Source organism: Phodopus roborovskii, unplaced genomic scaffold (genome assembly GCF_943737965.1).
Source record: "Phodopus roborovskii unplaced genomic scaffold, PHOROB, whole genome shotgun sequence".
Classification (NCBI taxonomy): Eukaryota; Metazoa; Chordata; class Mammalia; order Rodentia; family Cricetidae; genus Phodopus; species Phodopus roborovskii.
In genome coordinates this window covers 6238365-6264681 of record NW_026125546.1, presented here as the reverse complement: position 1 = coordinate 6264681, position 26317 = coordinate 6238365, and the positions used below count along the sequence as shown (strand labels likewise).

At 41.8% G+C, this 26317-nt stretch overlaps 1 protein-coding gene across 1 annotated transcript in view; it reads right to left on the bottom strand.

Annotated features, from left to right (window-relative positions):
* LOC127216507 (protein lifeguard 2-like) overlaps positions 1-20910 on the bottom strand; it is a 33652-nt gene extending 12742 nt beyond the window's left edge. Inside the window, exons 1-7 of the mRNA XM_051177215.1 lie at positions 20766-20910; positions 16575-16849; positions 8689-8767; positions 7746-7799; positions 6593-6683; positions 2415-2452; positions 2242-2329 (exon numbers count right to left, since the gene is read on the bottom strand). Of these exons, the coding sequence (XP_051033172.1) occupies positions 2242-2329; positions 2415-2452; positions 6593-6683; positions 7746-7799; positions 8689-8767; positions 16575-16849; positions 20766-20767 (627 nt within the window). The 5' untranslated portion in view covers positions 20768-20910. The remainder of the gene's footprint in view (positions 1-2241; positions 2330-2414; positions 2453-6592; positions 6684-7745; positions 7800-8688; positions 8768-16574; positions 16850-20765) is intronic.
* Positions 20911-26317: the final 5407 nt, after the last annotated feature.

Below are 26317 nucleotides of genomic sequence, written 5' to 3'. Positions count from 1 at the left end.
TATTTATAAGAATGTCTTCCTTAAAACCAGATGTGGTGGCACACACTTGTAATCCCAGCACTAGGAAGGTGGAGGCAAGAGGATCAGAAGTTTAAAGTCATTCTCATGACAAGTTCAAAGCCAACCTAGGATACTAGAATCTCTGCTGAACTCCAACAAAAATATAAATTGAGTAGGGTATAAATTTGTATGTACAATGTGATCTTAACTATTCATATTTAAAGGACACATAAACATGAAAAACATTAAGAAAATGAAATGGGTTATTTCATTACATTAACTGGGTCTCTTTTTCAAATTTGTATACACACATTTTCATAAAACACAGTTTTGAAAATGACTGTTAATGACTGTTTTATAATTTTGACAGTTATTAATGTGAACCTTAGCTTTGCTTTTAGAGATGACCCATGTATTTTTGGGTTTTGTTTTTATTAAAGAGGCTGAAAATTTTTCAAATACTGAAAGCACCCAAGATATTTTCTTGCATTTTTCCTCTGTCCTCAACACGCACAAGAATAGTTTTCCATGTGCTCGTCTTAGACCTGTATCCCCTTTAGCCCACTTCAGATTCAGGAAGGACCTCTGTCAGTTCTGGCCAAACTCAGCATCTGAGTCACATCTAGACTGGACTTCCAGCTTCAGGACCCAACATGACCCACTCAGCAAGCACAGACAGCAGGAGACTCAAGATCAGAAATGGCTAATTACATCTCTGCTACCAGGCCCTCTTCAGCTATCACCAACACGCACACTTCTCCCAAACTCCTAGCCTCCACCTTAAATTAAAAGGCAAGCAGAAGCCAAGAGGAGAGGGTAAGCATCTTCATTCTCCATGAAACTGCCACTCAGCCCAAAGGAGCTGATCTGAGAGTGGGGTCTGATTATACTTAAACCAAGAAGGCAGGTTCATTAGAAAATTCAAGCTCAGTGCATGACACTATTTCTTCTCGAGTCCTTGGGAGTCTTGTAGACATAATTTTATCAGAAAAAAAAAAAAAAAGAAAAAGTTTAGTTGAACATGAGTTTGGCTGTCTTTTGGAGTCATTCATGAAAACATACTTAGAATTGTCTTCAGAATATTTCATTCCCGGTCATTCACAGGTCATTCTTTACCTGTGAATGATTAAATACCTTTGGGGCCTTGGGGAAAATAATCTGACATTTAGGAGGTTATAAGTGGCTCCGTGAACCTATACCTACGTCAGTAGCCCACCTCACTCAACTGTAGGAAGGCATTGCCTGTTTATACATAGGCTGGCTTCTACTAGGACCATCCTTGTGATGGCAAACCCTGATCTGATTCTAAATTAAAATGAAGCTCCACTTCAGGCATTATTCCTTACAGTTTGAAAGAGATCTCCACTAGGACCTGGAGCTCAGAAATTCAGCTAGGGTGACTGGCTGGAGACTCCAGGGAGATCACTCTCCCTGAGCTGAGATTACAACCCCATGCCACCACACCAAGATTTTACATGGATGCTAGGGATCAAACTCGGGTCATCATGTGTGCCATTTACTAAAGTCGGGTGTCCATAAATGACAGATAAGAACACTGAAAAGAGGCCACTGAGTCCCCAACATCTTAGGGCTAGAGAGACTCTGACATCATTGTTAAAAAGAAATGACCATTGGTTAGGGTGTGGCTCTGTGGTAGAGTGCTTGCTTGGCATTCACAAGGCCCTCAGCGATCCCTAGCACTTAGTAAATTATATCGGGGCTCCTAGTGGCTTCTGAATCCTTGTAAGTGTGAAAATCTTTGAATTTGAAACTGCCATTTTGAATCAGGGTCCCAGCAGGGATCAAAGGACACACTCAATAGCATAGCTTAAGGAGCGTTGTTGGTGTGTGTGTAAAGGATCCATCTCCAGAAGTAGGCTGAAAGGAACTGGGTGAGCAGTTGCGACAGCCTGTAGGCCCCAAGGGACAAGGACACAGGAATCCTGGGGGCTGGGATGTGTTAAGCTGGCCATGTTAAGACAAGCTGTGAGTGAATTTTGGTGAGGAATGTGGCTAGTCCAAGAGGGACTCGTAGGGAGGATGCCAGGGAACTAAGTGATCCTCTCTGACCTTCCAATTTCCAGCTGCTGCTCCCTGGGCCAATCATTGACAAGGCAAGAAGGCCATGCTGTGGAGGCTCATGAGACAGCGAGGCAGGTGTGGGTGACAATGGGTTGGGAGGGACACAGGAGCACAGCCAGCAAGCCCCTTATGATAAAGAGCTGTTTCAATAATACGTACTTTTGTTTGTAGAGCAAATAAAGTGAGCGATAATGTCACCACAGTGGTTGCTCCTGCTGCCCATAGTATCTCTTCTGCTTTAAAGAAGCTGGAACCAGAGACTGTGGTTACTGTTCAGACACATTCAGAGAAAAGCACACACAATAAGATGGAAACATGGATCAAAGACTTACACTGACATACTCCCTAGCAGCAGACCTTCCAGGAGTGTCTAAAAACAAAATCACAGTCAGTCAGCAGCCTGTTTCTCCACACATTAGGACAGACCTAGACTGCAGAAGAGGTGACCAGTCATGGGTGCATTTGGGGAGGATCTAGGGAGCAAGTAGGGATGTGAGCACAACCCTGGGGCCACAGCTACAAGGTGGTTATGGGAAACAAATGATACAACTAACTATTTCTACCATACTCTCCCTAGAACGGATGGAAGAAAATTCTCTCATTAGTGAGAACTTCCTAGAGAGGTGCAATAACTTCAGCATATTCAGTGCATGAACTGTGTACTAATTGTGTGAGGGAAGAGACCAAGGTAGAAGTTTCATTTGTGGACCACATCCTCGTTAGTCAAACGGGGTCTTCACACAGTATTCACACACTTCGTCAGAGACGGGTATGCTGTCCCCATTAATGCTTTGCCCTCACTTGGATGATGCCACTATCTGCATTCCCTGCTAATGTGAGCTAGTCCTTCAGGCCTCGGCCTCGGCCTGGGGCCACAGTGCTGCAGGGAAGTTCCTAGCAAAGGACAAAGCACAGGGTTGATGCCCTGAAGGATTCCCTCCACCCATATGGAACCAGGCTGTGGGTAGTATGGGCAAGGAAGCCTGAGGGTCAGACTAAGATAGTACTTGACAGATCCATAGTCAGGTTCAGGGCCAGACAGCAAGCAGCTGTGGGACTGAAGAGGTTTCCCAGCCCACAGGACACTGGGGGACTTGGGAAGGACCAGGGGAAGCCTTCCAGTCCCAGAGACCAAGGAGGAGGGCATATCCCAAACAAAGTGCTGACACCAGACTGGCTTTGGAGTTCCCCAGTCCACAAGAACTGGGGCCCAAACGTCCTCAGCCACCTTTCTGAACTTCCCAGGTCCAATGGGTGATAGCAGCCCTTATTTCCACCAGGGGTAAAGATCTATGTACACATGATACCTCAGTAATGTGCTTGATTCCACCTTCCTCCTAAGATATGATTTTTAAATGTTTTTCTCCTGGTGCCATTCCTTCCTATTTTTCCAGCATTCATCACACAGAGAGAGAGGGAGAGAGAGAGGCAGAGAGAGACAGAGACAGATAGAGAGAGGGAGAGAAGAGAGACACACAGAGACAGAGGGACAGAAAACAGGCAGGTTGGAGAGGGGGAGGGAGGGGAGTGGCCCCAGGCAGGGAGTCACTGTAGGGGCCAAGCATGCTCACTCAGGACAAGGGACTCAGGAAATCACAGATCTAGGGGACAAAAGCAGTCTGTGTGGCGAGAGTGAATATTTTCTTGTTTTCTCCATGCTATTTCCTAACACTTGGGCAAGAGGCTAAATGTAGAGAATGAAGCCGTTACTTGACCCTGAACAGTATATCCTGAGTTAGTGGATACTTGCAGAGCCTCCACGAGGAAGCTCCTTTAGGGACCAGCAACTTAAACCCTTTGTGCTTTGCTATTTGTTTGTGTTGACACAGGTCCTCACTGTGTAGCCTAGGCTGACCTGGACCTCACAGAGATCTACTGCCTCGAGCATGCATGGATTAAAGGTGTGCACCACTACACCTGTTAGGCACACCTTTTCTTTGGGAAAAAAAAACAACAAAAACTAACCTCTTCAATTAAAAAATATTTATTATGTATAGTGTTCTGCCTGCATGTATGCCTGCATGGCAGAGAAGGGCTCCAGATCTCAGTATAGACACTTGCGAGCCACCATGTGGTTTCTGGGAATTGAACTCAGGACCTCTGGAAGAGCAGCCAGTGCTCTTAACCATCTCTGTGCCATTTCTCTAGCCCCCTCTTAAATTTTTACATTGTTTTAGCTTTGGTAATGTTGTATAACCCAGAGTTCCGGAAACTCACTTTGTGAAATAGGCTGGCTTCAGACTCAGTGATCTTTCGGACTCTGCCTCCTCGGGGATGGAATTGCAAGTGTTCACCATCACACCAGCCTCATGTAAATTTCTGTATGCATTTTGATGTATATGTCTGTATGTGTTCATGTGTGTGTGAGTGAGAGAGAGAGAGAGAAATGTTATGTGTGTATGCGCACGTGTGTTGACCTGTGAGCTCGCGCACACCCAGGCACGTGGTGGGGTGGGGCTCCGCATGCACTGTCTTTTCAGCTGCTTTCCACCTTATTTTAACATGAGCTTAAAGCTGAACTAAGAGCTCTCTGATTTGGTGGGGCTGCCTGGTCAATAAGCTTCCAGGATCCGCCTGTGCCAACCCTCTTCAGGGTCCAGCATAGACATGCTCCTGGATCTCGTGTGGGTCCCCAGGGTCTGAACTCCGGTCCTCATGCTTGCACGGCCCTTTACCAACTCAGCCACCTCTTTGGCTTCCTTCATTAAGAAAACGTGGTTTTGGTGATGCTGGAGAATCAAGCTCAGGGCCTCAGCGATGCTGTGCAAGCAAGCACCCTATTGCCCAGCTGCGTCCCCAACATTTATTTAAATGTTTAAAATAAAAACTTCAAACATAGCCAGGTGGTGGTGGTGCACACCTAGCACTCTTGAGAGGCAGAGGAGAGGTGGATCTCTGTGAGTCTGAGACCCTCTTGGTCTCTATAGCCAGTCCAGACCAGTCAGGGCTACATAGTGGGAAAATAGTTCTCTTCCCCTGCCTCTTCCCATTGCCTTCTGCTTCAGGATTCCTCCTGGAGATGGAGAAGCATGAAATAATTGATCCAAGAAAAGATAAAGTCTTGAGAAGATAGCTGGGGACAAGCTACCACACAGTGCCACACAGGGCCTGGGGCGTATCCTGCATTGCCTGGGCAATGAGCTGGGAGCCACTACAGCCAAGAAGGGCTCCTCAACACTCAGAAGGAAATGTCACTATGGATGGCAGACCACCACATCCCCTAGCCTATCCCACTCAACAGGTAAATTATAATAAGCATTGCGTGGCCTCCATGCACTCGCATCGCTGGCCCTGTGCAGCTGCTTGCTTTGAGCACAACAGACACAGAATTAAATCCAGCATCAGGATTCAAGTATACACTCAGTGCATTTTGCACTCTTCTAACAACTGTGTTTGCCACCCTGCTCTTTGTCCTTCCATTTGATTTCCCCGTCGATGCATTTATCTCCTTGTATTGCAGATACTGGCTTAAGCCACCTCACTCCAATTTGGAACCAGCTCTATGAATCAATTTTCATAGGAAGGAATGGTCAGCGCTACACAGAAGTAACACAAACACAAGACCGACACCACCCTTAGTCACACTGAGCAGGTGCTGGACTGTCCCAAGAGCATCAACACAGCTCAGGCAATTTCTACCAGTCAGCTGCTGAAAAACCAAGCCTCCAGGAGTCACAGGGCTTGGGTTAGAGAGTGACACTGAGGTGCGGCTCAGTCTCATGATAAGCCCTGGAACTCTCTGGGGTGTTGAACCTGGGTTGGTAGGAGTGAAATTGCAGAGATTCTGGTTGTATTGGGGTTCGAGGAGTCTAGGATTTCATCTATTTGTTGCCAGGGATCCCATGAGCAGAAAAAAAAAAAAAAAACCCAACTCAGAATTAGCTGAAAAAATGATAACCAAGTGATTCAGTATGGCTAGAACATCACTGATGGCCGGAGTATAGATATGATGAGGCCTGATATGGGACCAGGGGGTGGGGACATGTGAGTAGTTAAGGGTCCACACCACAGCGGCAGCTCTGTCGGTGATAAGGCTCCCGCATTGAGAGGAACGTCATAGAACTGAGGAAGAACCTAAGCTCAGAGATGGCTTTTACTGCCCTGAGGGTCTTTCAGTAAACAAATACATCTTACAAAATGAGGAAAATTAAATTTCTTGTGTATAGGCTTGTGAGTTAGAAGTGGAAGCCACTCCTTAATGAGAAATGTGTTTGTTAGTCCTGACAGAGACTGGTAGTGCCAGGGTCAGTTGTAGACACAGCCCTGACTTGGGGTGTGGGTTCTTGAATGGCTTCAAGAGAGGCAAGCTAGGCAGATCTAAGAGCGGCCTAGAATCCAGCTCTGGTAAGGGCGAGGACACTGTCTCCCAAAAAGTTCATGCGTCTGTACAAACACTCCCTACCTGTCTCCCTGAACCAGAAGTTTCCACAGGAATTGTAATGAAGTTAATAAGACAACAGAAGGCTGTGTCAGAGGGAGGCTCCCACACCTGCCAAAGGGAATTACTTACGAATAATGCCAGGAGAATGTAGTTCACGGGCACTTGGCGTCGGACGTCCCTACAGCAAGCAAGCACGATGACAACAACCATGACTGCTGGCCTGGGGATGTGAAACCACTACTTAGTGCTTCAGTTCTCAAAGACAAGAACAGGGTGTGCAGACAGGCAGAGGGGCACAGATGCAAGCATGTCATCACGTGTGTGCAGACAGGCAGAGGGGCACAGATGCAAGCATGTCATCACATGTATGCAGACAGGCAGAGGGGCACATATGTAAGTGTATTGTCGCCTGATACATAGAGCAAACTAAATAGCTATTTCCTACTTACCTCTATTTTAAGCCTTCAAAATGAACTTTTTAAGGTTTCCATACACAGACAGCTGTCCTTTAAATTTTTTGTTAAAAATGTAGATTCACAGGAAGTTATAACAGGACAAAGAAGTTCTATTAAAACTATGTGAAATTTTCATCAATGATTTTGATTTATGTATTTATAGTACAATTTCAAAACCACTAATGGGACACTGGTATAATGTAAACACGTTGTTTAACATGGAAGTGTGACATGAGTCTATGAGTCAATACATGTAGCCACCACCTCAGTTAACATTCAGGACTGTCTTACCAAAGATCTGCCTGGTGTGAACCCTACACACAACTGACCCTGATTTCTGACACTGGAGAGATGAATCAGAGTTTTAGTGCACTTGCTGTTCTTGCAGGGGGACCTGGGTTTGGTTGCCAGCACCAAAATGGCAGCTCACAAACATCAGCAACTCCAGTTCTAAGGGATCCAACATTCTCTGTCACCCTCTGTGGACACCTGTGTAGCATGGTGCACAGACAAACACAAACACGCATGCACACAGATACACACAGATACACATGCAAATACACATAAAGAAAAACAAATAAAATATAAGAATAGTATGCTTTACCCTGGGTGTTTTTGCTTGCCTTTTTGTTCTTAGTTTGTGTTACTTTGAATCAAAGTCTTATGCAGTCAAGGCTAGCCTTGAATTCCTGATGCCCCTATCTCCACCTCCTAAGGGTTGGGCTTATAGGCACACATCACCATACCCAGCAAGAATGTTACTCTTTACCACATTTTTAATAGTGATTAAATCTTCAACAGCACATAGAATCATGAATGATACTTACATGAGTGCATACATGAACCAAGGGACGGTGGTGATCCACTTTTTCACAGGTTTGCTGATTCAAAAAAGAATATAGTTTCACATAAAGCAGTAAATTTTGCTAACTAAAATAGAAGTGTAACAGTGTTATGAGAAGGGTGGCTAAACTCTCAGTGCTCATAAGGACAAATGGTGAGAAGGCACTGAAACATTCTTTTTAATGGATAAATGGCTGCATGTGTGAGACACTGGATTCAAATGCCCAGCGCTGAGAAAAGAAAGACACGGTGTAAAATTATTCTTCTTAAATTATACAGCAAATTTAAGAGGAAGCACATGGTTAAGACCGTCATTTCTAAAAGTACTGACAACTAGGCATGGTGGTGCATATTCTTAATCCCAGCGCTTTGGAGGCAGAGGCAGGTGGATGTCGGTGAGCTTGAGGCCTGCCATTCTACATAGTGAGGACAGCCTGATCTACATAGTGAGGATATTCAGAGCTATAAGTGAGAGCATATATATATATATATATATATATATATATATATATATATATATACTGATATATGTATAAACTAAAGAAATCAACTCACGGTTTGTGTTGCAAATAACACTGTCAGTAGGATGAACTTGGTGATGGGTCCCTCAAAAAGTTACAGAATTTAACTGTGTTCCAGTCTTCTATAATCTCACCTATTTCTCCTTATCCAGTTATACTTGAGAAACTAGCTCAGAGAAAAAAAGATGTCCAAAGAAAGAGTAAGAGAAACATTTTTGGCCTAGGAAGTTAAATTCGAGAATCTACCATGTTAGCCTAAGTGGTGGTTCAGAAAAACCTGACTATAGGAGGATTATCATCTATGAAAAATGAAGAACAAAAACACATACTTTTTGAGATGCTCCAAATTAAAGTCAGCTGATCCCGTGAGCATTCCCACATCTGATAGACAGTAAGAGAAACTCACCAGAAAACAAATACGCTGATGACAGCAATAGTGGTGAGCAGCTGAACCGACAGGACTATGAACACCTTTACAATGAAACCTGTGGGAAAGAGGTTATTTTATGACATGGTATCTAAAGGTCAAATTAAGTGCAATTTCCAGTTCAGTGAAAGGAATGTCCCCATCATCGTTTGAGACTGGAAAAGGTGGTGCTGGCTTAGTCAGCAAATGGGACAACAAAAGCAAGATCACTCTGGAGAACTTCTTAAAGTGTGTGTGTGTGTGTGTGTGTGTGTGTGTGTGTGTGTGTGTTAATTCTTTGAGAATCTCATACATCTCCACAATGTGTTTTGGTCTCTGTAGAACTTTTAAAAAATATCTAATCAAAGCCAGCCTCAGTGGTATACCCTGGTAATCCCAGATACTCAGAAGGCTGAAGCCAGAGGAATGTTTCAGTTTAGGATTTTGAAACCAAACAGAGCCAAACCATACCAAGCCAAAAGATTATACAGTCTAATTATTAAAAATGTTTTCTTGGGGTTGGTGAGAGAGATCAGCGGGTACCTGCTGTCAAGCCTAAGGCTGATCAATGCACAGACTCATGGGATATGATAAAGCCATTAATGATGTTTTTAAATGGACAAAGGACTTGAATGGTAGTCCTTTCATGTTGAGAGCTAAAAAGCATGAGAAAGAGGTCCAAGGCCATTAATCATTATGAAAATGCAAGTCTTCCTGGGACCCAACAGAACACTCTGACCAAGGAAACAGGTAGGCTAACAGCAGATATTCACCTCTCCCTCCTCTTCTCCAAGTTTAATCCCCGTTCTCACCCCCAGCTCTGTAGCAAACCTTCTGCTGTGGCCTCTCCTCACTCTGCACCATTCTTAGGGGACTAAGCAGATTCTGGTGCAATACCCTGCTTTCCTCTCTCCTCTGCATCCCCCCAGGACTTCCCCAGCCCACCTCCATTCCTAAGTGTCAATTCCCAATACTCAGAAACACATTTTACCTGGAACCACTCATAGCCACACCTATCAGGACCCTAGAAGAATTTCTTACCAGGCAACACAGAGCCACCACACTCTCCAAGAGCCAGCAAGGGAAATAGAAACCAAGGAACCAGTCACCCAACAAAGACAAGACAACAGCACCTAGAAATACAATCTTCTCAAACCCAGATACTTAGAGGCCAATGTGAAAAACACAATAGAATCAAGGACAGAATGTCTCTACCAGAGCCCAGCAACCCTATCACAGCAGGTCCTGAGTATTTCAACATAGCTGAAGCACAATAGAAGCACCGTAAGATAGCCAAAAATTTCACCCAACTACAAAAGAACTGTTCTCCATATTCAGATACAAACAAGTCTCCAAAGATAAAGGAAAATTTAAATAACACCCTGCATATCCTATCTGATCACTATGTATTAAAGATGGATTTCAACATTAACAGAAACAACAGAAAGCTTACAAACTCATGGAAGCTGAATAACTCACTACTGAATGAAAAATGGGTCCAAGACATAAATTTAAAAAGAAATGAAAGACTTTCTAGAATTGAATGAAAATGAATGCACAACACACCCAAACTCCTGGGACACAATGAAGGCTGGTGTTAAGGGAAAATTCACAACACTAAGTGCCTACAAACAAAAAACCAAACCAAACCAACCAACCAAACAAACAAAACAAAACAAAAACCTGGAGAAAGCTCATACTAGTAACTTAAAAGCACACCTTAAAGCTTTAAAATAGAAAGAAGAAATCACACCCAAAATGGCAAGAAAAAAATCAAACTCAGGACTGAAATCGATAAAAATATAAACAATAAAAACAGCCAATGAAACAAAGTGCTTGTTCTTTGAGAAATTAATAAGATTCACAAACCCTGAGGTAGTTTGAATGTAATTGGCTCAAAGGCAATGGCACTATTAGGAGATGTGATCTTGTTGGAGGAAGTGTGTCACTGTAGGAGCAACCACAAAAAAAAAAAAAAACCCAGGTCCAGATGGTTTTAGCACAAAATTCTATCAGACTTTCAAAGAACAGTTGATACCAATACTCTTCAAATTATTCCACAAAATAGAGAAAGAACAATGCCCAATTTATTTTATGGTGCCACAGTTATCCTGACCATATAAAAAACCAATAAAGAAAATTACAAACCAATTTCCTTTATGTACATAGATGCAAAAAAATCTCAATAAAATACTTGCAAACCAAATCCAAGAACACATCAAAAAGATCCACCAAGATCCCTTCATCCCAGACAGGCAGGAATGGTTCAACATTCATAAATAAATAAATGTAACCCACCATATAAACAAAACAAAAAACACATGATCATCTCATTAGATACAGAAAAGGCCTTTGACAAAATCCAGCACCCCTTCATGATTAAAATTCTGGAAAGATTAGGGATGCAGGGACATATCTCAACAACATAAAGGCAACTTATGGCAAGCCCATAGCCAACATGAACTTAAATAGAAACTCAAAGCAATTCCACTAAAATCAGGAACAAGACAAGGTTGTCCACTCTCTCCATATCTATTCAATATATTGCTTGAGGTCTTAGCTAGAGGAATAAGACAAGTGAAGGAGATCAAGAGGATACAAATTGGAAAGGGAGAAGTCAAAGTATGTTTATTTGAAAATGATGTGATAACACATATAAGTGACCCTAAAATTTCCACTGAGAAACTCCTACAACTAAAAAACAATTTTAACAGTGCAGCTGGATGTAAAATTAAGTCCTTCTGTATACAAATCCCAAACAGACTGAAAAAATAAATCAGAAAAACAACACCTTTCACCTTTCACAATAGCCTCAAATCATATAAAATAACTTGGGATAACTCTAAGTAAGGAAAGACTTGTAAAACAAACAAACAATCGAACGAAAAACTTGGAGACATTGAAGAAAAAAATTGAAGACTATATCAAAAGATGCTCCCATGCTCATGGATTAGCAATCTACAGGTTCAATTCCCATCAAAATCCCAACACATTCCTTCATAGATCTTAAAAGGAGAATTTTCAACTTCATGTGGAAACACACACACACACACACACACACACACACACACACACCAGGATAACTAATGAAGAGTCCATAATATAAGAATTGTAAGCCTAAACACATTCTGAGGAAATTGAAGCTAACAGTCACTGTTAACTTTTAACAATTGCCATCTGCCTTCCAGCTAGGCAGTTTCCAGCTAGGCAGTTATAGTGGACAAAGGTTAGCTTCTAACAATTGCCTCTAGGGGACTCTCTGCATTGGATCCTTTTTAACTGTTGTACTAGGTGGTCTACTCTATCTCTGCCTTGCATTCTTTCAGGGACAATGGAAAGCAGCTGTGTTAGCTACAGGCTTTCACAAACATCTTGTGTTAGCATCCTTTAATCAAAAGTTGTAAATCTTACAATGTAACAGGACTTTAATCGTGACTTCAAGACTGTAAAAGCTCTTTGACCCACTCCTGGTACTTGATTTTACTATAAGAAGAGGCTCAAAACCGGCTCCCATTGTCACAGTGTCAGAAGCCCAAACTGGAAGGTGTTTTTTTTTTTTTTTTTGTGCCCCATGGTGACTGGAATAAAGTTTGCTTCTAGTTTTTAGGCTTAGGTAGTCTGTTTCCATTATTCGTGCACCCCTGGGACCCAACACTAAGATAATCCCAAATAATAAAAGAGGACTTATTATTATTTTTATTGGGAGCTCTCACTCTTCCCAATGTCAAGTTATACTTTAGAGCTATAGTAATAAAAACAACATGATTGGCACAAATGCAGAAACATTACTCCATGGAATCGAATTGAAAATCCAGACATAAATCCACACACCTATGGACACCTGATTTTTGATAAAGAAGCCAGAAATATGCATTAAAATAAAGGCAGTATTTTCAATAAGTGATGCTGGTCAAATTGCATGGCCGCATGTAGAAGAATCCAAATAGATTCTTAGAAAAGGGAAGTACAATAGATACGGATGGATGGATGGATGGATGGATGGATGGATGGATGGATGGATGTGAAGCTGGAATGGGAGGGTCAAGGTGGGAGGTGAAAGAGGGATGAGGAAGGGGATATGGGGAGAGCCAGGTAAAATTAAGGGCCATTTGAGGGCTAGTATGAAAACCTAATACAGTAGAAGCTTCCTAAAATATAAACATATATGAAGGCCATCTAAATGAGGTCACCAAATAATGGTGGAGACAGAGCCCCAGTTGGCCATCTCATCACCAATGAAGCTTCAAGTACCAGGACTGGGTTGCATCCAATTGAATCGTTGGTCAAAGGGGTCTCATGGGAACCCCCAAACGACCCAAAGATTATATTAAGATTATAGGTTACTCTCTTTAACTGACAGCAAGGTCTCATTGTTGAAGATAACACCTACACAATTCTGAACATGGGGAAGTTGAGCAGGTACCTACATAGCTCCTTTACCCCTATTTGCTGAGATCCGTGGTACAGGAAAGTAATCTGCACACTACCAAAGGAGACACATAAACACAAAACCAGCCATAATCCCTTTGATCTACAATGTTGTTCTGCCTGCAAGAAATGCTAGTGTAATGGTGGCACAAAGCATGTAGGAGTAACCAACTAATTTGTTGATTTGACCTAAGGTCCACTCTGTGACATGGAACCCATACCCAACACTGGTTGAATCAGAGACTAAATAGCCCAGGGACCTAGGGGAAAAACAAATACTACTGATCTGAAAAAAATGTAGCAATAAAATGCCTCCTGATAACATCCTGTTATACACTCATAAATCAATGCCCTTGCTCATCAATGCCCATCATCAGAGAAGTTTCCTCTTACAGCACATGAGAACAAATACAGAGACACCCCCCCCACCCCTGCGCCAGACTCTATGTAAAGTGAATGAGCTTCCAACACGCAGCCCCAAATGGGATGTCTCTTATCAAATCCCTCCCCTCAGACCTCGGGGAGCCCTTGGACGAGGGGATGAAAGAGTGTAAGAGTCAGAAGGGATGGAGGACACTTAGAAAACAAGACAACCAAATTAACATGCTCAAAGCCCATAGGAACTCACAGAGACCGAGGAAGAATGTACAAGGCCTTTCTACACCAGGTCCCTCTGCATATACATTACAGCTCCCACTTCATGGATTTTATGGATTCCTTTGTGAACAAGTGGGTCTCTGATTTTTGTGCCTTCTCTTATGTTCTTTTCCTTCTGTATATCTTGTCCAACTCCAATGTGGTAGTTTTTGTTTTATATTATTTACATTTTATTTTCTTGTATTTTATTATTATCCCTTAGAAACCTGTTTGTTTTCTAATGAAAGACAGAGGGCGAATCCAGATGTGAGGGGAGGGGAGGACTTGGGTGGGAGGAGTAGAAGGAGAAGAAACTGTAATCTTGATATTTTATTGAAACATGGTATTTATTGAAAAATCTATTTTAATAAAAGCGGGGGGAGGAGGGGGAGCAAAGCTCAAACCAAAAATATTATGTAATACTACTTCACACTCATGAGGATGTTTGAAGTCAGAAAAAAAAAGATAATAACCAATATTGGCCAGGATTTTGAAAAACCAGAAACTTCATACATTCTTAGTGGACATGAAAAGTAGTGCAGCTGTTTTGGAACAGTTTTGCCATTCCTCAAAAAGTGACCATGCTTGTGATGTCGTTCAATCCCTCATCCTATAAAAATGACAAAATTGTGGTCTATACCTTTAAAGGCCCCTCCTCTAGCCCATTCTGCATGGCACACCTTCATTTTGGCTTTAAGGCTATTGATCTGCTTGCAGTAATAATAAATTCATTTAATCATAAGTTGGATTGAATCTGTGGTCTTTTCCAAGTGGATTCAAACTCCATAACAAATACATCAATATAATGTAGTATTGCCGGGCAATAAATGCTCTGTGACCATAAAAATGAATAAGAACTCACTACAGAGTGGGTGAACCTTAAAAACCTTATGCTTCATGAAGGAAGGATGTTTCCAAGAGAGCATGTGCTCTGTGCCCCCACTTGTAGGAAATGCCTTAATAGCCAGGTCCATAGGGTTACAGTAGATTAGCAGCTAACAAGGCAGAGGAAGATGGGTGCAACTCCTGATGGATTGCATTTTCAAGTGAGAAATGTGATCCCAAATGGATTATGGTGCTGGCTGCAAAAGTATACATTTATTTAAAAACATTGTACACTTAAAGTGGGTGAACTTAATGAATTTTAAGTTGTATTTTCATATGATGCTTTCAAGAATTACAGGCCTCTCCTCCCTAACTCTCCCTTCATTGCCTTGCTAGTTTTCTTCCTTTCATTCCCTCCATCACACATTCATCTCATACACCGTGCCACTTGTGAAGGCAGAGAAAGGCTTGCCTGTCTCCAGAAGACCCCGCGGAAAGCATTAACCTTGGCGAGGGCGCTTCTACATCCATTTCAGATTTCCCTCTAAATATGGCTTCCACATCTCCAACATGACACTGTAACTTCTTCATTCCGAGAGTTGTTGTAAAGACTAATTGCAAAGCCCCTGGCTTCTGAAGGTTTTTGCATCTAGGCTGCTGACCATTTCGACACACACATCTGTCCTAGCTACATCATGCTCTGACCCAGATGTTGTGAAATCAGTACAACAAAGCAAGTACAGACATGTGCTTCGGGTGGGATTGACAGCAAGCAGGTGGTCGAAGCTCGCTCTTGCAGTAACCTAGTCCCAGGAAGCCTCTAAAGAAGTCCAGTTTGGAGAACTCTTGGGACTCATCTCAAGAATGGGACTTCTTGGAGCTGTGAGAACCTTCGTCTGCTCTTGGCCCTTGGTCTTTGGCCCTTTCCCTTTCCAACCTGAAAGGCTAGAGCTTCCAAAGTCCTCTTTCCAGGCTATGGCAGAGGGTAGGACCATGGAGAGGCATCACTGAAAATCAGAGTTCAGAGTCCACCTACAAGCTCTCCAGGTCCCAAGGAGGCTCAAGTGCAGAACCATGGCATTGGCCTTTGCTACCTATCCTCTAACACCATAGTCATGAGGAAAGGTTCTCATTCATTTGTCACAGTTTTAAGATTTATGTCATTCCTTGATGAATATATTCCTGTCTTAGTCCAGAATAAATATCTAGGACATTGAACTAATGTTTAAAGACATAGGCCAATATTATGTGATTATGTTGTATGTAGGCAAAACATTTCATAATCAACAGTTAACTCACACTTCCTAAACAATCTGAATGTTGTTTGGCATATGTTTATTACGGATCTCTGAATCTCCCGAACAACATTATAGAGATCTCTTACAGGAGCCTATGATGCATTTTATAATAAGCAAGAGCAGAAGAGCTAAAGTAAAAGAGAATTCGTTCTTTCCAGCAGTACGCACTGTTAGTGCTCAGGCATCTGTACTGGCCTGTCCTTGGGGTTCTGACAGGATACACCCTCAGCTTCTCAGCTTCAGCCACTAAGAGCACCACCTGTGCACATTCACTATGTTTCCATTTAAAAGGCCCTGTCCACCACTTCTCTCTCTCTCTCTCTCTTTCTCTCTCTCTCTCTCTGCCTCTCTGCCTATTTCTGTGTTTCTCCTTCTCTCCCTCTCTGCCTCTCTTTTCCCTTCTCTCCCTCTCAGTTCTCTTCTGCGGCTCCTGTACCCAGAGGCTGGTCTCCTTTCTCTATTTTGCTTTTTCCCATTTACTTTCCCCCAACTGAAAACAAACAAACAAACAAACAAACAAAAAGAAAAATCAACCTTCCACCCAAGCTCTGTTACATTGTGTCTTTCCCTCGAGCACCACTTTTTAAAATTACAACACACAACATGGAGACATATTTAAAAACAAAACAAAACAAAAAAAAAAACAAAACAAAACAGAAAAAATGTTGCTTCTTTCCAAGCCAAGTACTATCCTCTTACCTCTACGAACAGACATGTCGTTGAAGGGATTGGGTGGAGATGTGAGGCTCTCACTTGGAGTAATGTCTTCTGAAATTTGTACTGCATAGGTATTTGCAGCATCTCTATGCTTTGAATGTGGGTATTTTATGGCTTCTTGTGGTTTGTCTCTGGATGAATGTGTGAAGGGCTGATCCACTTTAGAAGAGGTACCTTTAATTGCTGCTTTTTGAACCAGGTATTGATGATCTCCAGAGCCAAAGTTGACTGGCTCACTGATCTCCAAGTCTATTTTCCTGGAAGAGAAGACCTGTCATTCATGTCTTTATGACCACACCCCTATTACCTTACTATCCTTATAACTTTCAAGTGATTATTTCCTATTTATAATGGCTGTGAGTTCATGGATTTCACATCAACATATAATAAATATTTGTTAAATGAGTGAGCAGATACTACTTGTAAGACGGATCCTGTAGAGCATTGGTCCTCAGCCTGTGGGACTTGACCCCATCTACAAACTTCTATCTCCAAATAATATTTACATTATGACTTTTAACAGTAGCAAAATTACAGTTATGAAATAGCAATGAAAATAATTTAATGGTTGGAGAGGTCATCATAACACAAGGATCTCTATTAAAAGCATTTAGGAAGGTTGAAAAGTACTGCTGTAGAGAAAAATAACTTTCCTTCTATTATAGAATTAATAACCTTTGAATTCATTTAGTAAGGAGTCCAAGGAAACTATCCAGATGAACGACAATATTAAAAACAAGAGAAGAGAGCCAGGGCCATGGGAGGATGTGAGATGATGATACCTAGAGGAAAAGACTGGAAGTAAAAGAGGTTTTCAGACACTCCCAGGGAAAGTGACATGTAGGGCAAGGCTGGAAGTGGCATAGGACTTTGTCAAATGAAGAGATAGAGAAAGGTTTCCCCAGATAGAACAGTCAGCCTGGAGCAGAGAAAGCATACAAGACAGGTCCCAGACATTGAAGATGTTCATATTCCAGAATCGGGAAGTTGATAGTGTGCTAAGATTAAAGAGTGGAGTTGTGGGATTTTGTCCCTTGGGGATGGGGTGCTGGAATAATTTAAAGAAACTTCTATGAGTTTCTCAATGACATCAGTAAGTCAGGAAGAATTATAGCCCCCCAAGGATTCTGCATCCCTCCCCAGGGACCCTAGAAATGTTACTATGATTGTTAAAAGAAACACTATGGATGCACACAAGGACATTGAGGTAAGATGGTTCCAGATTCAATAAAATCCTGAAGTTTATTTTAGTTGTTTTGTGATCATACTGAGAAGATAGGAAGACATAAAGGACAGAATAAGAAAGTCAAAATGTGACGAGCATTGTGAAAGTGATGCAGCTTGGAACAGAGCATAGGTGGCCTGAAGCAGTTGGAAAAGGCAAGCAACCGATTTCCTCATGGAGTCTCCAGAAAAGAACTCAGCCGTGTTGGCACCTTGGTTTTAGCCCTGTGAATCTGATATGGGACTTCTGACTACAGAATTGTGAGGTCGAATGTTTGTTATGCTTTGTGGCACTAAGTTTGCACAAAGTTCTATCAGCAGCAATAGAAAAACAATGCAGTGGGCAAGCACTGAAGTTTACAAGCCAAGGGGTTGGGGATCTGACTAGAAAGACTCTATCTACAGTGTAAAGAAGGAGCAGAGGAAGCCAGTGTGAAAGCAGGCACCAAAAATGGTGGCTGAGGAAGTTGAGCATGGCTTGCTGTGTCTGGTAACCAAAAGGCCAGTCTCGGGAACACACGAGATGGAGACCCAAAGCAAAGGTAGGCTCTTCCACTCATTTCATGGCACATGTGAAGATTCCTTTTTTTTCTTTCTTTTTATTTTTTACTTTTTGGGGTTTTGTTTCTTTATTCTGTTTTTATTGTTGTTGTTGGCTGCTGCTGCTGCTGCTTTTCAAGGCAGGGTTTCTTTGTGTAGCCCTGGTCATCCTGGAACTCACTCTGTAGACCAAGCTGGCATTGAACTCAAAGATCCACCTGTCTCTGCCTCCCAAGTGCTGGGGTTAATGGCGTGTGCTACCATGCCTAGCTAAGTTGGAAGATTTCAAGCATGTTCTCTCTCCTGCTGCCTGCTTCTTGTCTCACAAGGGATATGATGGAGCAAGAAGATGGACACAAAGATGGCAAAGCCAGGATAACAGTCAAGCCAGAATGGTATAAACAGGAAGTCTAAAAAATTGCCAAGTTCCTAGAGAAGCAGATGCCACTTAATAAAGATATCCTTTTTCCTTCAATTAATCTCTAGAGTTTACAAGATTCAGTAGAGTTTCCTAGTAACACTAAAGTTCACTGTCATAAATATGTGAGAAAATCAAGAACAAATTTGAAAGATGTAGTAGTGATTTACTTTAGCAGAAATAAAAATACATACATATATATATATACATATATATATCAGATACATATGATATAAAACTATATGATTAAAACCATAGTGTCAGTGTAACAATAAATAAATGGATCAATGGGGTGGAAGAGATTCAAGGAACAGATTGATGCATATATGGAATTTTAATAATTGATAAAGGTGAAATTATGTGCTCTGATTTTGGAACAACTAGTTCTGCACTTAGAAACAAAAACAGTTTAATAGTTATTTCATGTATCATTCAAAGATGCATTACAGGTTGTGCCGGTCTGAATGAGGATGTCCCCCACCCCCACTGACTCCCTTAGGCTTGTTTGAATCCTTGGTCCCTAGTTGATGGAACTGTTTGGGAAGGGTTTGGAGTGGTGGGTGTAAGGGAAGTGTCACTTTTGAGTGCGCTTTGAAGCTTCGGAAGACTCTTTGCATTCCCTGTATTCGCCCTGACTCTGCTGTGGATCAGGGTGTGAGCACATGGCTGCTGCTCCAGCTGGCTGCCACCATGCCTTTGTTCTGCCATCAAGACCTCTAAACTTCTGAAACCATAATCCCAACTAAACACTTTCTTTTCTAGGTTGCCTCGGTTATGGTGTTTTGCCACATAAAAGTAGCTAATGCACATGTGAACTGAAACTATTGTTATATATAATGATACTCATAGATACTTTATTAGCAGATACAAGGAATATCTGGATAAGCTTTTATAAGAATGATATGATAAAAAAAGGTACAGATCATTTCAGATTGTAGGAAATTCAATAAATCTGATATAAAGAAATGGTAAAATATTTGCAATGTTTATTGTACTGCAGTAAGATAAATAATGGCAACCCAATGAAAATGAGAATTGAACAGAAACAACCAATTCATAAAAAAAAAAAAAAAAAATCTAAGTAGCCAGTAAGCTTTGGGAGATAACACCTCACAAAACAACCAAAGAGCTGCAAATAAAGACAGTAGTTAAATGTATTTTTTGCATAAAGAAGATGATTTTCATGGTCATAAGGCTATAAAGAAAAAGATAACACAGAGATACATTATGGTTGCCATAAATTACCTGTTTCTGCTACTGAGCTCTCTCTTCCACAAAACAGTAAATGTATTTAATTTAAATAATTATCAACTTAAATTTTCTTGTAGGCAGAAATACTGATATAAGCCAAAGAGGATTCATTATAAGTTACCCATTATTATGTTCACAATTTTCTCTTCATTTTAAGCAAAATTAAAATATTTTTGTTACTCTAAAACAATCATGGGTCCTAAGCATCAAGTCAGCTCTGTATAGTAGATTGTCACACTTGATGTACAATATCTCACAGCAATAAGAAGTTTCCTCTGGAGAGATAATTTAGTGATATCTACCAGAATTCCAAATTTGTAGCACTTTAGACCCAACAGTTATAGCTGGAGTAATTTATTCCATAAACGCATGAAGACAAAGGTACATGTAAAGTAGGATTCAGTACATCACTCATTATTTATACTGGCAAAAACTTCCCACAGCCCATTACCCACAAGGAGGGAAGTAGTTAAATTAATTTTGGTTCAGACACAAAAACATGTACATATACATGAACCAATGTGAAGTTCACTATGATACAGTTTTGAATTTAGAAAGCACAATTTGAGAATACTATTTAAGAAGATTGAATTACTATTTCCTCCCCCTCTCTGACTGGAAAGAAATACTACAAACAGGACTGATTATTATTCTGAAACAACTGAGCTACTTGACTTAAATGAATTTTTACAGTGGTTATTTATTCCAAATAATAATAATAACAATAATAGCATATTTACATTTTGAAGACAAAAAGAAATATTTCCCTCTATGATAAAGTCTGGGGCTCCTCTGAGAAAGAAAACTTCAAGCTGAAGATCCTCGAAAGATGCTCAGATAACCAGTCGGTGTCTATAGTGTCCTAAAAATCAGGAGAGACAGCAAGATTTTTCAAAGCATTCAAAGACAAAAGCAACCAAAACCCCCCAAAATTGACTTTTCCTTAAGGAAGTATGTTTGGTTGGCCCCCGAAATACAAATGATGCTTTCACCTGGTTCTCGGAAAGCTCTCCTAACTCCTAAGCCAGCAGCCATCCAAAGAACAGCCAGGCAGGTGGTAGGATTGAGAAGCAAGGTTCTGGGTGACAGTTAAGAGAGTTGACAGTTGGAGTATGGAGTGGGTGGAACCTTCCTATCAGGAAGAGGGTTGCTAAGTCAAGCCCACTCTGTCGATCCCCAGGCTAGCCAATGCACTCTCCATTGGATCTCAAGGTGACCTACACTCAGGTCTTCAAATCGGCTCCACGTCGTGGAGCAAGAGGCTCTGTTCATGATGAAGCTATCCATCACTTTCTTCTCAGCAAGAGGAAGATGCTCATAAAACTCCAGAGGTCCTGCACCATTATTTCAGATGAGAAGGCTCGGTTTTAGCAAAGTATGAACTGGTCTCTCTGGTAGACCATGCTGACTTTTGTGCTCCCTTCCTCGTGGTCACAGATCCATGGGAAACCCTGGAAGACCTAAATCAGGCTGTTTGGTGAGAGAAGACATGTGACCAGGTGAGCAGCTACCATGAGCCCTTCTTCCCTGGGATTTGTAGAGAAAGAGGGAACCTTGTCCTCTCTGGAGCTTTTTACCAACCGGTTCGTTAAACTTAGTGCCTGCTTACTATGTACAGAGAGCGAGGAGGTGAAAGAACAGAAAAGATATATTCCGTCCCTGTACAGCTCCAAGTGCACAGTGTACTTGTAAGGGAGAAAGAAGGAGGCATTGTAAGAAAAAATAGACATTTACAACTATGGAGGTGGAGAGGAAATGTTGGCTGGTTCATAGACAGTGTTAGCTGTGGAGGTTGGGAGAAGTACAATGCAGGCAAAAATGACACTACTCTGAGGCAAATAATGAGAGTGGGAAGCAAGACTATCTTACCAGAAAACGCTTACAGCATAGAAAGTCCAGAAGGCCTGCCTCGGGGGAGGACATATGCTCACTAACCCTCACTCACCCCAGCCGAAAAGAAAAAAAACGTCAGTAAGAATATCTGCTTCTTCTTTCGAACCTCAATCTCATAGGTCCCCAGTCTCTAGTTTGTTGGCGTAAACAGTCAGTCTGAACTAATTACATGTTTCCCCCTCCCAAATGCAGTTAATAATTTATTTGTTTACATGTCAAGATTATAGCTAATGAATTAACTGCAGTTTGGTCAAAAGAAATCCATTATCATCAACCTCATAGTTGACATTACACAGGTCTTTCTTAGATGTAGCAGTAATTTACATTGTACATGTACTATTCACTTAAGACCATCAACTGTGTGATCTATGGCCTCTGTTACCATTCATTCAGCAGGCGAGGAAACCAAGTAGAAATTTAATGGCAGTCCCATCCCTTTAACATACAGGATACACACGGCCTGTGGATCCTCTGCAGACTATAATCATCAGGTGACAAAATGGGATCATCTCTTTTGAAACCAGCCTGTGATATGTTTTATACAACGGTTCTGTTCTTGTCTTGAGAGTTTGAATCAGTGAACTATGCAGAATCATGCAAAATGTAAAATCCTGTAAATTATACCACACACTGAAAGCAACAACCACCTAAGGAAGTTGGCTTAGCTTTTTTTTCCCCGCTAGTGTAAAATGTTGAAGGCCTTCAGAGACATCTATTTTTGTTTTAACAGATTATGTACACATAGCATGATGAAAATTTTCTTGCACATCTCATAATACACCAAGTATGATCCAGTTGAACCCTTCCAGATGGCTCCAGATTGAGCCTCTCTCATTGGGTGCTATGGTTTGAATGTATTTCCCCAATTCACTTGTTGAAACTTAATTGCCAGTGTAGTAGAAAGTATGCAAGCTGCCAAGGGAAGGATACAGTCAATGGACCATATCCAGTTGTGATGCCTATGAACTACAGCAATCACCTGCATGCCAAGACACCCCTAATGGTGAAATAGCGGCGCCCACATTTTGGTGGAGTCAACAGCTGTCTAATTGGACTTAAGGCATTCAGTAGAAGGGAGATTGTGCTTGGCATTAGAAACTAGTCAGCCACCCAGAGATAGTGAGGTCATGTGCCTTTTTGTTGTTGTTGTTACTGTTTATTTTTTCAATATTTTTACTATTTTTTAAAATATTTTTTCTTATTTTACACATCGATCCCAGTTCCCTCTCCCTCCCACCCTCCCATGCTCCCCACTGACCTCCCCATCCCATTCCCCATTCACTCCTCAGGGAGGATGAGGCCTTCTAGGAGGGATCATCAAAGTCTGTCTCATCATTTGAGACCCCGTGTCTCTAGAAAAAGGGAGTATCCCTCCATGGGGAATGAGCTCCCAAAGTTCATTCCTGCACTAGGGATGCATCCTGATTCCACTGTCAGAGGTCCCTTAGACTGCCCATGCCTTCTAACTGAGACCCATGTTCAGGGGGTCTGAGTCGGTCTAATGCTGGTTTTCCAGCTATCAGTCTGGGAGTCCATTAGCTCCTCCTCGTTCAGGTCAGCTGTCTCTGCGGGTTTCTATAGCCTGGTCTTGCCCCCATTTTCTTATCACTCCTCCCTCTCTGCAACTGGATTCCAGGAGTTCGGCTCAATATTTAGCTGTGGGTGTCTGCTTATGTTTCCATCAGTTACTAGACGAAGGTTCTATGATGGCATATAAGTTAGTCATTAATCTCATTATCAGAGAATGGCATTTAAGGTAGCCTTTCCACCTTTCCACTGTTGTTCAGAGTGTTAGTTGGGGTCATCCTTGTAGGTCTCTGGACATTTCTCTAGAGTCAGTTTTCTCTTCAAACCTATAATGGCTCCCTCTATTATGTATCTGTCTGTCTCTCTCATTTATTTATTTATTTATTTATTTATTTATTTATTTATTTATTTATTTATTGCTCTCTATTCCTCCCCTGACTCAATCTTCCTCGTCTCACATACTCTGCTCAGGTAGGGTACTTAAAAGAGAATAATGAAGGAGAGTGAAATCCTGGTGAATAGGATTCAGCAATGATAACTATGAAAAAGTCTGTTCCTCATAAATACTATCTCCAGAAATTTGCTAGAGCAGCACAAATGGATTAAGACATGTGTTCGTCTGAGATACCTCCCTGTGACACTTCAGGGAGCCATGATTTGGCTCCCTGTATCTCATAGTCTTCCTGAAGTACCCTTGAGGGAGGAGAGGACTAGGAAAGAACCTTCATATGGTATTGCTCATCTCTCTCACCTCTTGATTTGATCCCCAAGAATTAATCTTCTTTGATTAATTCCTACTGGTGCTTGCAGCAAATGCTGCTACACTCTAAGGCAGTGACCCTTTAATACAGTTCCTCATGTTGTGGTGACACCAACCATAAAATTATTTTTTTGCAACCCGCAGGTAGAGAATCACTGCTCCAAGGCATCTGCATGAAGAAGCTACTTGTAGAGTCAGCTCTGTGTGCAAGCACAGTCACTGATGGTATGAATGAAGCTGGCCAGTAGCAGCATCCTCACTATAGAGGACCTCAGTTCAGAGAGGAGGAACAACTGCCAACCCCTGGATGAGACCCTGCCTCCTGATGGGAGAAGATTTGGGGGTGAAAAATATTTTTTCCCATTTGATACTTTCACCTTTCCTTTATTGGTGCATATGTGCACATGTGCAGGTATGTATATATGCATGTTTGTGTGTATGTGATGCATGGTTGTGTTGTGGGTACACATGCACAAGCATGTGTGTGTGTGTGTTCACAAGTGGACACTAATGTATATCCACTCACATTTGGAGACCAGAGCTTAATTTCTGGTTTCATTCTTCAGGAGCTGTTTCCCCCCCACCCCCTATTTTGTGGTGCAGGTCTCTCTCTGGGATCTGGGACTCTTTGATTAGGCCAGACAGGCTGGTCAGTGAGCCCCAGGGATCCACCCATCTCCACCTGCACTGCACTGAGATGACATGTTACACTCATGACTCACAGTAGCTGTGCTTACCTGAACAATATTGAGCCAGGCAAAATTCCAGCATGAACAGGACGGGGACCCATGAGCCCACTCCTAGATGAGGAGCTATTGGCAGTTGATGGCTGGTGAGAAAGGAAGACTTTTTTTTTTTTTTTTTGGAGGTTTGCTCACTACTGGGTTGTTCAAGCTCAGTATATGGCTACACCCTTGCACATCTGCAGAGAGAGAGAGAGAGAGAGAGAGAGAGAGAGAGAGAGAGAGAGAGAGAGAGAGAGAGTGAAATTGTTGGGAGGAATGTGGAAATACCCCGGGGAACTGGAGGAGGGAGCAGGCAGTGTGGTGGGTCTCTGGGAGTACAGGGGAGTGGGCCTGAAAAAAGAAGAGAGTAGAACTGTAAGGCACCAAAACTTAGATGCTGTTAGAAACACAATGATGCATTGTGTTAGATGAGGTGGCTCACACTTGTAATCTCAGTACTTAGGAGGCTGTGGACTGAATCACTGCAGGTTTGAGGCCAGTCTGGGTTCCATAGTGTGTACCAGAAGATCCTGCCCCCCCGGAATTCCCACCCCCAAAATGGGCTGGGGAGATAGCTCAGTCAGGGAAAGACTGTCAAAGAAAAAAAGGTGGAAAGAGATTGAGGAAGACCTCTACTCTCCACACACATGTTCATATATGTACACAGGTATGTGTGTTCATACACATATGAACACATACATACACATACATAAGACAAAAAGACCACCCAAAGTGCAGTCAACTCAATAAAACCTTTACCTGAAATCAGTACCAATGATTTCCCTCATTCTTTGGGCTTGTTTCCCAGGGAACTTCAGCAACCATAGCCAATGTTCAGGTTTATCCTTTCAAATTAATCAAAGTCTCTTTTCCAGGACAATATTATGTCTGGTTTTGCTAATGACTCTCCCAAAGAATTATTAGTTTTGCAGTGATTCAAATCAAGATTTCTGTGTGTTCAGTTCTTCAAGCCAAAGTTCACAGAAGAAAAGACATAGATTATTTTAGTAACTACTCCTAATTAAAGCAGTATTCAGTAATCGTCTTTGGAAACACTTATGCTAGTATTCACTATTTTAAATGTCAGGAAGGTGAAGGTGTTGTGAGTTGTTTGTTCATAGTGCAAATAACTAGGTAAAACCTAAGCTCATCCATAAAAAGATACAAATATCCCAGCTCAGAACCCAACTGTGTCATACAAAACTGTAATAATTTTTGTAACTTATGAACAAAAATCGACAGGAATACTTCTCTGTACATTGCTAACTTTAGCCCAACTGGCCTGCTAACTTACAGACCCTTCACATAAGTATTCAGCGCACGGCACTACTACATTAGCCCAAGTAAAATAAGTCTCTAATCTCACGGATCCAAGTTGGTGTTTTAG